The 16,822-nt window shown below is 36.9% G+C and overlaps 2 protein-coding genes and 1 non-coding gene across 4 annotated transcripts in view; all 3 read left to right on the top strand.

Annotated features, from left to right (window-relative positions):
• The window catches only part of aifm1 (apoptosis inducing factor mitochondrion associated 1), an 88,389-nt gene extending 78,036 nt beyond the window's left edge, over nucleotides 1-10,353 (top strand). For both annotated transcript variants that reach the window (XM_051935335.1, XM_028815929.2), the window contains 3 exons: nucleotides 4,482-4,606; nucleotides 4,978-5,174; nucleotides 9,726-10,353. In XM_051935335.1, coding sequence (XP_051791295.1) covers nucleotides 4,482-4,606; nucleotides 4,978-5,174; nucleotides 9,726-9,797 — 394 coding nt within the window. In that variant the 3' untranslated portion in view covers nucleotides 9,798-10,353. The remainder of the gene's footprint in view (nucleotides 1-4,481; nucleotides 4,607-4,977; nucleotides 5,175-9,725) is intronic.
• Nucleotides 10,354-13,841: 3,488 nt separating this feature from the next.
• Nucleotides 13,842-13,913, top strand: trnae-uuc (transfer RNA glutamic acid (anticodon UUC)). The gene has a single exon. It is a non-coding gene; the product is annotated as a tRNA-Glu (tRNA).
• An 846-nt stretch (nucleotides 13,914-14,759) lies between these two features.
• elf1 (E74-like ETS transcription factor 1) overlaps nucleotides 14,760-16,822 on the top strand; it is a 243,781-nt gene continuing 241,718 nt past the window's right edge. Inside the window, exon 1 of the mRNA XM_051935337.1 lies at nucleotides 14,760-14,831. The gene's annotated coding sequence lies outside the window, so the exon portion shown is untranslated. The remainder of the gene's footprint in view (nucleotides 14,832-16,822) is intronic.

Here is a 16,822-nt window from a genome sequence, read left to right as displayed (position 1 = left end):
GACAATAGTAAGCTATTAGATTGTAGTACTATCCAACTTATCCTGCAGTTTGTGTTGTGGTCGTTGTAGCTGATTCCAGTCCCAATGAAGGCAGGCACAAGATCATGAAGGCAAAATTCTGCCTAGCTTTAGATGGAATGCAGAGGTCTCTGAGAATACATGGTAACAGTTTGTGTTCTTTTAAAAAAAGAAAACAAAAAAAAAAAACCAGAATGTTAGTTTCCTGGTCCCAGACAGGATTGCTGGGTCCACCACCTGTACTGACAGTAACAGGTAAAAGGCAGGGACTAACCGTGGACTTTATGGCAGTACATTGTAAGGCGCACTCACTAGCATTGGGCCAATTCAGATTTATTAGATAACCTAATTTGCACATCTTTGCAACATGAAAGAAAACTAGAGTACCTGAATAAAATCCACACGGACCTTGAGAGATTGTGCAGGATTCTCATGCAGTACCTGGCATTGGGTCTGTACAATAACTTATGTGCTGCCATGTCTCCTGCAAAAGAAAAACAGTCTGAAGTTATTTAAAGTATTTGGTGTAAACAGGAACAGTATGATTTTTGGGAGAAATAAAAATATTCTTATAATTGCTTTATTAATCTATTAGTAGCTTGAGCACCACCGGTGCCTTTCATTCAATATTTTATCACAGTCTGGGCTTGTTAGGGTTAATCCTATACAAATAAAGAGCTAATTTAAAAAAAAAAGAAAGAAAAAAAAAAGTTTTCGCTTAGTTATGTGCTGTAAATAGTAGTAGGAGTATGGTTAAGTTTGTATCAGTTATTCTCTACCTACTACGTGTATTTTTCAAGACTGCTAGTCTCTGTGATTTTTGTTACATTCATTCACTGAGACAAGTTTCTGCTGTCAAGGTACTGACATGTATCAGTAACAAGAGAACATTTTGAGAGATTCTGATTAGCTTGTAGGTAACTGAAATCATTTGTAACATTTGGAGATAGAGAAAGTATTCCTGTTCTTAAAATCGTTTACCTTTATCTCATCAACTATTGTGTAAATTTAAAGTAATAAAGTGACATTTTCAATATAGGTTTTTTTTTTTCTCTTCACAAATTTCTGATATGTGTAGTTTTGCATGTTGACGTATGTAAGTGAAGTGTTCCTGTGTGTGTTTTATGTACAGCAGCCTACACACAAAATGGTAGAGTATAGCAAATAATGCAATTATCTTTGGAACAAATATCTGTTATGTGGTTTGAGGAAATATGCGCATACATACATTTTATAAGAGATTAAGATAATTATTTTATTTCATATAATTGCCATAGGGTTCATTCATCTGCTATCAAGCCTGCTTATTCATTTTCAAGTGTACAGCCTATACAGATAACATTGGGCACAAGACCAGAGCCAGCAATGAAAAGATTGTGAGTTCACTATATGACATACACATGCACATACCCACCCTCACTCATACTGAGCCTGTTAAACTAAAACGTTTTGTCTTTATAATGTTTAACTGAAGGATAATTCACATGCACACAGACAGTGACTAAGCTGGGATTCAAACACATTCAGGAGGTGTGCTAATGAATGTATAACTATATAAGTGAAAAGTGTATTATCTGACTGCTATTTTAAATATGAATCAAGTTTATTACTTGGATTGTAGTGCTGACCTGTACCCTGTGAAAAACAGTTCTGTGACATTAGTGCTTTCTTTTCATCTCTGATGGATGTACAAAGCCTTAACACATAGGGAGAGCTTGAAGATGGGACCATAGGCCTGGAATCATCCCCTTAACTTGTGTATTAGCTTGGCCACGTCAGCCTTTTTGCAGGTCTCCTCATGGCATTCTCCATCCTCCCATTCCTGTGTTGTGGTTTTAGGTCAAAAACAATGACTCGCATAGGACTTGTATAGAGCATATAGAATTTCATAAGGCTCCTGAGGTCTACTCCAATCATTGTTGTAACAGCCACTTTTTCTCTAAACTCTTTACTGTAGCTGACTGGACATATTCCAAATCACCATCATACATTGTCATGACTATATCTGAAAGATGCAGATGTTTTTTTTTAACCTGTTGCTTTGATTCTGTATTTAGTACATTCAGCAGATTTCAGAAATCTTTGTTTCATTTTTATCCTGCTGTTCTACTGTATGTGCTATAAATGTAAGCTATTTGGGGGAGATGTCATTTTTTTAAAAAGTTACTAAATATATTTTTATTAAGAAATAAGTGCTTGGTGCAATTGACAGTAGATAGTGATTGTGGAAAAATAACCATCATTTCAAAAATACCACACTGTTTTAAATGTTAGAGGGCTCTCTTTTTCCACAGTTTACATAAAGAAGAGTTTCTGTCATATTCTCCTGGTTATTTATTTTGCAATTAAACTTAACCACTCTTAGCTTGCTGCTCTGTAACTATGGGAATGATGGTCGTCTTTGTCTTTATTCAGAATCAGTTTTGTGCCCGTTCATTGTTCTGGAAAAGGTGGACTGTGATTATCAGCTGTTCCGAAAAAGTCTTGGATTAGCACCTAATGAATGCAACTTGACAATTTCACTTGGTTTCTCAGTTTCCTAGCTGATGGCTTTCTGCTGTTTAACACATGACTGAGAGCTTGCACCTGATTGCAATACCAAATTCTAATCCATGCCGTTTTATGGTGATGTCTATGCTTATAAAATGCATTTTAACGCTGTTGAATTAAATCTGGATGAACTTTGACCTTTTGCTTGTACATGGTAGGTGTTAAGCATCCTGTGCTCCACTTCATTGTTTCAATTAGTTTTAACTTCAGAATGGTCACATCCCACTTGTGCTCCTTTGCTTCTTTATTCTTCAGTATGAACCTGTGTGTTGAAGAGAGACATCAATGAAACCCCATACTTTATATTGGTATGTTAATGTATTAAAAAAAAAAATCCCCATAGTATCCAGCAGTGAGGTTGTTTGGAATTCTTTCATATGTATGGAGTGTTCATACTTCCCGATAGAGCTCCTCTGCAGTAATTTAACCTTTCTGCAAAGTAAACTCCTCAATGCACCTTTCAAGAGTTTTTGGAATGCTTTCTTTAGGAGAAAGCAGTATTTTGAATCCATACATGGAAACCATTGAACCCTGTGAAAATATTTTTCCTTCTCCTTTTCCTTCTCCTCTAGTATTCCTGATTTTTTTTTTTTTTTTGTAATTTCTCACAAATTTTGAATAATATTCTAATACATTTTTTGAGACCCGCTCTCTGTCACCTTTTTGTTTCCTCCTGTCTGTCTAGTGATATTCAACAAAGTGTAAAGTCATAATTCCCCCTCCCAGAATCTTAGATTTCTTTCAGTACAGTTTTTGTGCCTCCTTTACCAAGTGGAATGCATGATTGTACCTAGGTTGATCACATCCCAGACATGTTACTATAATTAGGCCCCTAATACTCGACATAGCTCCCCGCTTTCACCCTATACAGTATATCAAGGAGGAGCTTAGTTTGCCACTTGTTCACCTTTGTATCAGTCACTTATTGTCCCTACTTTGCAGTAGCCAGAGACTAGCTCACAGGTCCGTTTTTTAATTAAATCTGCTGCCTTGTGTTTCTCTGCATACGTCCCTGGATGTTACCAATCTCAAGAGGTTCTATTCCACCCTTAAGCCTTTTGTTCCTGTTAATAATGTTACAGGTACTACTCAAAGCTTGGATATTCTATGATTTGAATTCTGTTTTTTTTTCTTATTATTATTTTATTTTTATTATATATTACCAAAATGTTTTGATGAGCTAAGCAAGTTATTTGCCCACAATTGTCAACCCATCTTGTTTTTACATGTTTTTCCATATCTGCAAACCTTATTTTTTGTATTCTGTTTAACTATCAGCTTTCTTCCTGTTTTTTTTTTTCTTACTTTCATTTTGCTGTTCTTTGCTATTTGATTATTATTGCCTGTTACCACATGATTCTTTGTTGTATCATGTACATTCTTCCGTATCTATTTGCAACTTTTGGTCTATACAATGGAATAAGGTTTTGGCCTCCAGGCCTACCAAGGATCTATATCATGTTTCCAGTCTCTGCATATCAAATTAAAAGTTTTTATAAAAGATATTAGTCCTTAAACAGATTGTAATTTGTAAAGGAAATGTAAACATTATGTTAACCTTTCAACAGTTTCAATGTGAAACTGAGCATAGAAAAGTTTATATCCGTTCATACTCGGTTCTGTATTTATATGGATGGGTTTTAAAGATCTCATACTTATTGTTTAATTTAATGTCTCTGTTAGGTTAATTGACAACTTTAAATATGCAGTGTGTGTGTGCGCATTTGTTCTTGGTTGATGCTGCCAGGAGCCATGCATTTGAATGGAAAATTGAAGAAAATCGATGGATGGGTAATTTTCATAGTAGCTTTTAAAATGTAATTGCATTTTGGCAAGGGTTACAGATGATTGAGACCTTTTATGTCTGCATTTCTTCTTAATTCATATTGCATTTTTTTCTCTGTCTCTAACAGGAGTGACCTTGGACCTTATGTGGGTTATGAAGCTATTGGGATTGTAGACAGCAGTTTACCAACTGTGGGTGTTTTTGCTAAAGCAACAGCAAAAGACACACCAAAAGCAGCAACAGAGGAATCAGGTATAATGCAAAATGTTTGCTTTCTGCACAATATGCATTAACGCATTGCATACAGCTGTATTTATACACAAAACTTATTCATAACATATTCTCTAATTATTAAAGCTCCAATCTGGGCATTTTAAGATTGTGCTGATCTTATTTGCACTACAATTAATATAATGCACACTTTCTGTATTTAAACATTCATTTTTTTTGTTTTCGTTTTATATTAATGCTAATTATATGTAAACATATAAATGGCGGTCCATTGTAATATTGTTGAGTAATGAACAGATCCAGTATAAAACTGTTTATCTTTTTTTCGTTTTGAAGACTCTTCCAAGGTGACAATGTCTCAAGCATATTTTTAATTCTGTTAACTTTTGCAGGTACTGGTATCCGATCAGAAAGTGAGACTGAAGCAACAGCTTCTGGGGTTGGCATTTCCACTAAGGCTGTTTCTACACTTAATACACCTCAGCAGGGAGACGATTATGGAAAGGGTGTTATTTTCTACCTAAGAGACAAAGTGATCGTTGGTGTCATACTCTGGAATGTATTTAACAGGATGCCAATAGCTAGAAAGGTATATTGTGTCCATTTTTGGTACTTCTCTTATTAGTATATCCTTTTTGTTTAAATTATTAATAACATGAACTTTCCATGCAGGTTTGTGTTTCTGGCATTTTTTTTTAAATTAAGATGATAAGGAACTTTCTTTGTGATGAAAAAGCTATGCCAATGTAGAATGGCTATTATTTTTATTGTTAAATTAGTAATTGATTAGGTGCCATCTACTAAACATTATAAATACCAAACTGAACAATCAGCTGCATGTATTGTCTGTTGAAATGCCTTGTTTTCCCATTTTCCAACATGCATTTTGAAAGGTGCTTACCACCAGCATTGTCCCACTTTTTATAATACAATGTTAAAAGTGAAAAGACCTTTTTGGTTTGATTAAATGCAGCTTGCCCATGTGCTTGTGCATGTCGTGACTTTGTGCTTGCTGTTAGACTGACAGAGTACCCTAAAATGTATAACAAAAATCTTAAATGGCTTAATTTTAAGTATTTATTTATTTTTTTTACTATTTGTACATCAATGAGAAGACAAATGCCGTGTTAAAGGTCTTTGTTATAAGATTTGTTAAGGCCAGTTGCTCTACATTCCTGTCTCGGAGAGCCAGAGTGACTGACAGCCAATGTCTTATCAGAAACAAATTTCTGCTTTTGATGAAAAATGTACTTGATAAGATCGTTTATCTTATGTTTTTGTCTGAGGTATCAGAATTTAATACTATTGTCGTGGGACTCTGTTAAGCCTCTGACTGTTTAAAATTCACACAGACCAGGGGCCTCATGTATAACGCTGTGCATAGAATTCATACTAAAACATGGCATATAGACAAAAATGTGTATATGCACAAAAAAAAAATCAGATGCATAAAACTGAGTAAGCAAACTTCTACACACTTTGCCTTTATAAATCCCAATAAACATGAATTTTAATGCACATGCATGCACCTACAGCTCCACTCCAAATCTTCCCAGAATTACACCTATTTGAATATGAAAATGGATATAAATAGCCCCTTCCATTCAGTGTTTCGTGAAGAAAAAAAAAAAAAAACAATAGCAAAAGCATGTGTAAAAAAAAAAAAAAAAAAAAAAAAAGACTTTCAGTGAATGTGAAATGGAGGTCCTACCTAGTGAAGTGTGGCTTAAGCAGTGGTATAAGTAGCAAATGGAAATTGATGGAGTGGAACAGTGTGGTGAAGGCACTCAAAAGTTCAAGTTCAGAAAGTCGTACAGTGCCTGAAATAAAAAGACATTGTCAAATACCAAATTCGACGTGAAAAGGTGAGTCACAGCCCACCATCTGAAAAAAGGTCTATGTCAAGATTAACGTCAAAATGTTGACTTTAATCTTGAAATTGCCACTTTAATTTCATAGTTTTATTTTGTTATTAAAGCATAACGTCATAAACTTCGTAACTTCACCCCATCGTAATTAAGGTAGCACGTTAAATGCTTTGTATTCTGAGTGTTCCAAGACCCAGTTGTTAATCGCTACGTGCTTCTCTTACACCGACATGAGTGCACAGGCTGTGATCGCCACACAGAACACATTACATTCAAGATATTACATCTCTTTGAACATTTTAGAATGCTAAGATGTATACTTGATAGCATTTTTATGATGAAATGAATTACAGCATGTATTAAAAATGTGGGGACATGGTAGCGCAGCGGTAGCAATGAGCTGGCTTCTTGTCCAGGTATTGTTCCTGCCACGCACATAATGCTTGCTTGGATTTATTGCAGCAGTACTGTCACTGTCAAACATACCAACCCCCAATTCTTGTCCTTCCATTTTCTTTCTCCATGTAACCAATTGCCACACAATAAATGTCTGTAATAAATGTAAAACCATCTGTCAGCTAAGAATGCAGATTCTTCAAAACGTTTAAGGAACATTGAAGTTAATAATTTATCTGTAAAATGTAATATACATATGTTAATGCATTTCATCATAAAAATGAAATCAAATGTACATCCTAGTATTCTAACAGCACACAGCTCCAAGAGGATAGCTCTTGGAAATCCAAATCAACTTAGAAACCAGTTATCATCATGGGCCAAGAAATCAGTATGATCTCTAAATACGCGTTCTCTTCCAATTCTTCTATTTGTGTTGTCTTCTAACAACGCTAAAGCAGCCATGGTAGTTGGAATAGTTTGGCCATTCCATGCATCATTATATTGTTACACAATGATTACAATCAAGTGAATTAAATTTGTAAATGATAATCAGTTAATTTTGGTGTATTTCATAAAGCCCATGTCATGGATACGAATCTAATAAAGGGAGACCACACAGAAACAGTAGCACTGCTTTGACACTGGGTGCCACCTGTTTGCAAAACCAAGCAGAAATGTGCACAAGTATGGTCTGAGGGTGACATGAAAATGTGCGTGGCTTTCACCAAGTTTAGTTTTTATACTTCTCAAAGTGAGTGTGGAGATGGGCATACACAACATTTTTGTGTGTATGCACCGTTTACACACGAGGCACCAGCAGGGGCCTCATGTATAACGCTTTGCATAGAATGCACACTAAAACATGGCATAAGGACAAAAACAGAGATATGCGTACACACAAAAAAATCCAGATGCATAATAAATCTGTGCGTACGCCAACTTCCACGTTCTTCTGCTACATAAATCCCGGTCAGCGTGAAATGTAACACACGTGCAAGCACCTGCCGCCCCACCCCAACTCCTCACAGAATTGTGCCTCTTTGAATATGCAAATCAATATAAATAGCCTTTAAGCTCAGCATTCTGTGAAAAGACAATTGCAAAAGCACTGGGAAAATAGAAGAATTCCAACGAATACCAAATGGAGGCATGGAAAAACATACTATTTGTTGGTTTAAACAGTGGTATAAACAACAAAAGGAAGTTGATCAAGTGACAGAGTGGTGGAGAAACTTGAAAGTTTAAGTTCAGAAAGTCATACAGTGCCCGAAATAAAAAAGAAGTGGTCAGATATAAAAACATTGCTGTGAAAAAGCGAGTTGTAGCCCACCATCTGAGTGTCATATGGAAGTGTATTAAGATACAGAGAAAAGAAAAAAAAAACAGGAACAAAGTGGAAAAAAAGGTCAGAAAAGAAAAAAAAAACAGGAACAAAGTGGAAAAAAAGGTCAAAATGTCAACTTTAATCTTGAAATTTCCATTTTAATCATTTAGTTTATTTTGTCATTAAAGCAGAACGTCATAAACTTGATCTTAAAATCGTTTAACTTACTAGTTTCTCAAATCCCATCTTAAATAAAGTAGCATGTTTAATGCTTCGTATTCTATATGTTCTTCTATGTACTTTACTATGTGCTTCTTAAACAGGCTTTTTCTTATGCCAACAGGACACAGAATACATTACATTCATGATATTACATCTCTCTGAACAATTTAAATACTAAGATGTATACTTGATATCATTTTCATGATGAGAGGAATTAAAGGATGTATAAAATATGGGTGCACGGTGGCTCAGTGGTAGCAACGAGCTGGCGCCCTGTCCAGAGATTGTTCCCACCTCCTGCAAGATGCTTGTTGTGCCATGTGCGACCCTCGATGAAATAATTTTATCCTTTCTTTTCTTTCTACAAGCAAGCAATTGCCACACAATCAGCTCTGTAATAAATGTCAAGCCATCTGTAAGCTTATAACGCCGATTCTTCAAAACATTTAAGGAACATTGAAATATTTTCGTAGTACATATTTAATTATTCCATCCATCTATCCATCCAGGGTCACGCCAGTCCCAGCAAGCTTACAGCACAAGGCAGGAACAATCCCTGAATGGGGCGCCAGCTCATCACTACTGCTGCGCCACCATGCCTACATGTTTAATTACTAACAGTATACATTATTTAAATGAAATTAAAAATGTATCTGTATAATGAAATATACATGCTTTAAGGCATTTCATCTTAAAAATGATATCAAGTGCTCCAAGAAGATAGGGCTTGGAAATCTAAATCAACTTCGAAGCCACTTGTCATCATCTGTAAATACGCGCTCTCAAATGAATTGAATTCCTTTATTGTTATTGTATGGTACAATGAGATTCAATATGCAGATCCTCCATAAATTTATTTTCCAATAAAATGATAACAACAACAATAACAATTATAATAATATGATAAAAAAATAAAAAATATACAATATGAAAGCAATAAGTGGCTCAGGCAACATTTTTGTTTGTACACACTGTTTATACATGAAACCCCAGTTCCTTATTTTTGGTGTTCTAGTTGTAGTATTTGCTTCCATATAAGCTTCAATAATCGTTAATATTCTTAACTTTCTGGGATGGGACTCTAGAGGAGTTTTTCAGTCTCCTGAATGTTTTTCTTTGAAGAAATCACTATATAATGCATTTCAGAAACATTTAATATGAAATATTTCACATTTTCAGGTCCATATTTTGCATCTTCTTAAGTCACACAGAGCAGTGTTTTGAACAAAAAGAATGCTCAGAATTAAATGCTAACTTCTGAAATGATTTCCTTACAGATTTATATTGTATTCACATGCTTTGTGATTTTTTTTTTTTTTTTATTTAGATCATTAAGGATGGAGAAGAACATGCAGACCTGAACGAAGTAGCCAAGCTATTCAATATACATGACGACTGAAAACCAATTATATTTAGCACTTATGGACTAGTTTTTTAATATTGATCTTTTTATGTGACTTTAAACCACTCAAGAGTTGCTCTTAAAGACAAGAAGAGTGCACATTTATTTCCTCTGTAATGTCCCAGCTTCAATCAATCAATGTTTGTTAAAATTGTGTTAAGACTGTATGATCTGCAAGTGCTATGAAAATAAATGTATAATTTGAGTAACAGTTGACAACTAGTTTACAAAAAATTGACATTTGTAATTGGTAGAATTTTACATATCCTTTCATCCTACAAAGCTCTTGAATTTTAAATAGTCATGAACCTAAATAACAAACTATCCTGTGAAGACTCATCATTAAAGGATATTCCAGTTTCAAGTGTGAAAATTTGTAAAAACTATTTTATTCATTTGAAAACCTGACTTGGTCAGCTTGGTATTAGCACGAATTTCTACAGCATTTCTGCTGGATCTTTCCCAAACAGATACTATTTTATATTCATGTTTTCTCATAATGAAAATCTATATATATGTGAACAACAAATAAAACTTCTAAATTTGCATAAAATTGCATTAATGCATTGAAAGAATTGTTTTAATATCTTTTATTTTAATAATTCAAACCAATTCAAATAAATGAAATTTTTGTTACACTTAAAAATGTCAACACAATATTGGGAACAAGAAAGCAGTATATTAGAACTGCAAAGTTTGGTATTTCATCAGATTCCTTATTACAAGAAAGCATACTGTAGTTCTGTTCTTAATATCCTGAACTCACATAGAACATTTTCAGAGTTTTTATCACAATTTAATGTTTACGTGTTGCTAATCCGCTTTAAATAGAGAATGTGTGGTGAATACCTAAGCATTTGTGTTCAGTTTATTAAAAAAATAGATTTAAGTGCAAACTACAATGAAAATGATAATGAAAATGATAATGAAAATGAATTGGTAGCAAGCAGAGAGGGTCTGTGGAGAAAATAGTTAGGTCCATAAATATTTGGACAAAGACAACTTTTTTCTAATTTTGGTTCTGTACATTACCACAATGAATTTTAAATGAAACAACTCAGATGCAGTTGAAGTGCAGACTTTCAGCTTTGATTCAGTAGGGTGAACAAAATGATTACATAAATATGTGAGGCAACTAAAGCATTTTTTTCACACAATCCCTTCATTTCAGGGGCTCAAAAGTAATTGGACAATTGACTCAAAGGCTATTTCATGGGCAGGTGTGGGCAAGTCCATCGTTATGTCATTATCAATTAAGCAGATAAAAGGCCTGGAATTGATTTGAGGTGTGGTGCTTACATGTGGAAGATTTTGCTGTGAACAGACAACATGCGGTCAAAGGAGCTCTCCATGCAGGTGAAAGAAGCCATCCTTAAGCTGCTTTAACAGAAAAAAACCCATCTGAGAAATTGCTACAATATTACGAGTGGCAAAATCTACAGTTTGGTACCTCCTGAGAAAGAAAGCAAGCACTGGTGAACTCAGCAACACAAAAAGACCTGGACGTCCACGGAAGACAACAGGGATGGATGATCGCAGAATCATTCCATGGTGAAGAGAAACCCCTTCACAACAGCCAACCAAGTGAACAACACTCTCCAGGGGATAGGCGTATCGATATCCAAGTCTACCATAAAGAGAAGACTGCATGAAAGTAAATACAGAGGGTGCACTGCAAGGTGCAAGCCACTCATAAGCCTCAAGAATAGAAAGGCTAGATTGGACTTTGCTAAAGAACATCTAAAAAAGCCAGCACAGTTCTGGAAAAACATTCTTTGGACAGATGAAACCAAGATCAACTTCTACCAGAATGATGGCAAGAAAAAAGTATGGAGAAGGAGTGGAACAGCTAATTATTCAAAGCATACCACATCATCTGTAAAACATGGTGGAGGCCGTGTGATAGCTTGGGCGTGCATGGCTGCCAGTGGCACTGGGACACTAGTGTTTATTGATGATGTGACACAGGACAGAAGCAGCCGAATGAATTCTGAGGTGTTCAGAGACATACTGTCTGCTCAAATCCAGCTAAATGCAGTCAAATTGATTGGGCAGTGTTTCATGATACAGATGGACAATGACCCAAAACATACAGCCAAAGCAAACCAGGAGTTTATTAAAGCAAAGAAGTGGGAAATTCTTGAATGGCCAAGTCAGTCACCTGATCTTAACCCAATTGAGCATGCATTTCACTTGCTGAAGACAACTTCAGACAGAAAGGCCCACAAACAAACAGCAACTGAAAGCCGCTGCAGTAAAGGCCTGGCAGAGCATTAAAAAGGAGGAAACCCAACATCTGGTGATGTCCATGAGTTCAAGACTTCAGGCTGTCATTGCCAGCAAAGGGTTTTCAACCAAGTATTGGAAATGAACATTTTATTTCCAGTTATTTATTTTGTCCAATTACTTTTGAGCCCCTGAAATGAAGGGATTGTGTTAAGACAATGCTTTAGTTGCCTCACGTTTTTATGCAATAGTTTTGTTCACCCCACTGAATTAAAGCTGAAAGTCTGCACTTCAACTGCATTGTGAGTTGTTTCATTTAAAATTCATTGTGGTAATGTACAGAACCAAAATTAGAAAAAAGTTGTCTCTGTCCAAATAGTTATGGACCTAACTAAGTCTGAAGCACTCCTCATTTTGCATGCCAAGAGTGAAGGCAAACATGCTCAGTCATTTGGAGGACACAGTAGATCCAGTAGTTCATAAGGAGTGACATTTTCTCTATACTTTTGCCCTGCTTTTTAGAAAAAGTGTGTTTGATTGTTACAAAGTAAATGAATGATATTTATTCAGGAATTGGATTATTTTACCAGGAATTAATTTGCTTGGGGTTTAAATTATTTTTTGGATGGTTATATGTTTTACCTACATCACTGGAAAATGACTGACAGGCACATTATATTACATACAAAATACTCTTTAAATTAGCTACCTGAATAGATTCATCCAAATGAAAATGGTGGGCTCATTTGAAGTGTTAATTTCTGATGTTTACGCAGTGAAATGGAGTTAAATAATTGTTAAATTAGTACAGGAGCGATTTATCCTTTTAAAACATTACCGGTTTTTCCAGGTAAACGTCTCCATGTTTTCTGTAAATCTGAGTTTCATGCCTTACTCGACACTTTCCACTCCCAAAAACACAAGTGTTAGCATAGTCAGATTTCTGATTGTGGCGGCAGTCTTCGGATGTTTCATTTGTGTCACAAATCCAAGAATAGTTGGAATTGGTGCTCATGTTTATAGAAAAAGTCAAAGGAAGCTATGATGTCATTTACAATAATTCTTCAAAATGTTATCAGTTTGCAGGCAGCGTTTCGGAGTTCAAATGATTACTTTTTTCCATTTTATGGAACGTTTGTGAAAACAATCATGAAAGAATACTGATGTGCTGAATTAAGAAATACACATCACTTCCGAAACTGGTCCCGATTTCTTATAAAGAAAAAAGTTTTAAAGGTTAAGGGGCAAGTGTGTGATTGCTCATTTACATTAAAAGAAAGTTCATTTTTGCGTTTAGCATTTGGCATACGAGTGCACACAATTTCACAAAATTAATAAGCTATATTAAATGTCTAAATGGAGTCGAGAATGCAAATCGTCGTAGCGATTTGTTACTATCAGTTTCTATCCATCTCAATCCCGTAAACGGTTTTATTTTTTCTTTACTGTATTTTTGTATGTTATAGCGATTAATGGTGACAATAGAGCCGTTGCAAATTTCGTCACCTTCGCCAAACAGGATAGCGTGACTCGTGTTACTACTCAGACATTCACCAAGTTGTTGCAATTTCTACTAATCACCAGCAGAAAGCGATCTATGTGAAGAGCAGACTTGTGCCAGCGGTACCTGCCTGTTTGATAAGCCCTTTCATCTTAAAAGGCGTAAAGCATCCTTTGTAAACAAGCATATTACACAGCTGAAAACATCATGGTCCGAAAAGGAGGTAAGAAAAAAATGATAAACACTGAAAATTTAACACATTAAACATATCTAATATTATATCTAATAAAAAACTACATCATTAGTTATCAATTTCCCATATGGTCTAGCGGTTAGGATTCCTGGTTTTCACCCAGGCGGCCCGGGTTCGACTCCCGGTATGGGAACGAAGAGTTTTTTTTTTCTCCTTTTTTTTAACTCCCTTTTAGCATTTTACGGTTTCATTTTGATTTTGTGATAACTTGTTTCACAGCGATTAATGCACAAATATCTTCCATCAGTCATGGTATAACAAACCTTTACCTGTTTCGGCAATGCTACGTCAGGAACTTTGCCTCACATCGCCAGTCATTTCACCCAACAACCCACTCCAGCATTGTCTTAATATCAAGGGGACGGTGCTTTTTGAACACTTTTGGTCTTAATCAAAAGTTATTTAAAGATAGGGACCATCTCCAAAAAGCATTTCTGAGAGCCTGGTACGCATACCACTAGCACGTTCGCGTACTTTTACACGCAGTTAAGTTCACGGAACTTTTTGTGTCTTCCATTTATCGCTCCATCCATCACCAAACCTTCATTTAAATACGGGCAGGGTATACTTACCACATATCCAAATTAGCGTATTTCTTACTTTATGCAGCTGTTGAATTGCAGAGTGCGCGCTTCATGTATAAATTATACGAATGATTAAATAAAAGGAAAATCATAAATTCCTTGTAACACAGATGTCTATACAGTGCCTCTATCCCATCGGTCGTCTTAAAACATTTTAAAGGGTTAAGATGACATCCCAATAGCCACGTACGATATGCATGAATGAAGTCAAAAACAAAACTGAACGGGAGAAACCAACGACGCGACGATTCATACGTAACGCGTGTCGACAAAAGAGGTTGTTTTTCGCGATACTCCCTAAGTGTGGCCATTGGCCAATGTTATGGAAAAAATGTGACTCGCCCACATGAGCCAATCAGGGGAGAACGCTGCTAGGAAATCCCCAAACAGTTACGGGACCAAGTGGGATGCGCGGCGCTCGCTTCATCTGCATTCTTCTCAGGAGCGGCTCTAAAATTAGGAAGTGGGTAAGTATGTCGGAGACACGAAGGCACAAGCGCCGTATCGTCCGAAATCGCTAACGTCTGGAGCGTGACAGTGACTGGGCATTTAGCGTGTTGCCGCTCTTCGGCTTGGAGTGAACAACGAGAGAAGTTGACTTTCTTGTTGCTGAAGCTTTGTCACTGATGCTACTGGTCGGTCCGACTTTTAGGTGTGTCTTGGGATGCTTTCGAGTATCTATCTATCTATCTATCTATCTATCTATCTATCTATCTATCTATCTATCTATCTATCTATCACGAAGTGATGTATCGGCAGTTATGTGGCTATATGGCAGCAGACACGCCTGACTTGAGTGGTTGTGCGCAGTTTTCAAAAGTGCAGCGTGGATGTTCCACAACAGAAGGATGCCCCGCGGATGAGTTTGAAAGTTTTGTGTCTTGTGTTATGTGCAGATTATCGTGGGAGGGTGTGGTGCTACTGTCACGTCTTGTCATGCGCGGGCCAGCCGAACCCTTGCTTTTTTGAGGGTAACGCGCAGCCCGTGACCGGCTTTCCACAAGAATGTGACGCATCGGTGGTTTCGCCACACAGCCGAATTCTGTCTTTGCCCTGGGGGTTCCCGAGAGAGGGGATTGGCCCCTTCTCGTGATTTAATCTCATATTTGATCGGCCAATCCCGAATGGGCATGACTCTTGCATTCCCATCACTGGCCTAACTGTGCCATTTAATCGCCCCTACACGTTTTAACTCTTTAGTTTTTTTTATGGCACATTTAGCTCTATATATGCTTAACAGTTGAGTTATTAGTGTTTTTAACTCGCTTGCCCAGATCAGCCAGTGCTTATCCAAGTCCACAATGAACAGTGGGCATAGTGCCAGCTCATGACAGGGTTGCAGGAAGTACGTGACTTTAAGTCTGAAGAGGTGACATGCCCTAGGCCACACACACACACACACACACAAACACACACACCTCCACACACGAGTAGCCAGAAGCCATACCACCAGCACTTCAGAACAGATAATCCACCTGTAGCTAAAGCACATTTGGACCCTGCCAATACTTGGGTGGTAGACCAGCAAGAAAAGCTTGGGTTGCTGCTTGAGGAAGTGTTTATGGGGCCAGCGGGGAGTGCTTACCCTGTGGTCTGAGTGTAGATCCCAGTGCAGGGGCAAAGGCGCTGCGCTGTACAAATGGCACCATCCTTTGGGTGAGATGTAAAACTGACGTCTTGACACTGTGGTCATAAAAGATCCCTTGGCATCTTTTGAAAAGAATATGTCCTGATTAAATAGTCCATTCTATCCAATGTCTATTCTGACCCCCCCCCATCATCCCCATCTCCTTTCTCTAACTGCTCATTCCTTTCCCACCTGATAGCTAATGTGTGGTGAATGTACTGGCACAAAAATGGCTGCCATTTCATTATCTAGGTGGATGCTGCGCATTAGTGGTGGTTGAAGTGGCTCCCATTTGTCTATATACAGCACTTTGAGTAGTTAGAAAAGTGCTATATAAATGTCTCTAATTATCATCATGTGATGGACAGCATTCATCCACTTTGTTACGCCTTTGACGTCATTTGCAACACACCTAATGATGTCACATGCGACATGACCCTAATCATTGTCACCAGAACTAATTATCTGTGATCACTTTACTGATCAAAGAAGAAAGATCAGCACAACTGAAGCACAGATCAATCCTGTCAGTAACTGTAAATTTACATTATTGCATCCTTACAGAGGGCCTAGTGTAACTATATTTTATGATAACATCACAGAAGACACACATATCGAAAAATGAGCAGTTGACTAGGCACTTTGTGAGTGTCATTTGTAGGCTTCACATGAGTCAGTCACATCGTAGGTGCTGCAGAGTGCTGTTACATTCTGTTGGCTTTACCTAGTACAAGATTGCAGGACAGCAATGGCCACAAGGTATGAAGCACTCCTGAATGAGATTCCATTAGGTTTGGAACTGCATATGTTTGGGTGGTGGTTGAAAATGAG

Source organism: Erpetoichthys calabaricus, chromosome 12 (genome assembly GCF_900747795.2).
Source record: "Erpetoichthys calabaricus chromosome 12, fErpCal1.3, whole genome shotgun sequence".
NCBI lineage: Eukaryota > Metazoa > Chordata > Cladistia > Polypteriformes > Polypteridae > Erpetoichthys > Erpetoichthys calabaricus.
Note: the sequence above shows the minus strand (reverse complement) of the source record. Positions and strands in the feature narration are given on the sequence as shown.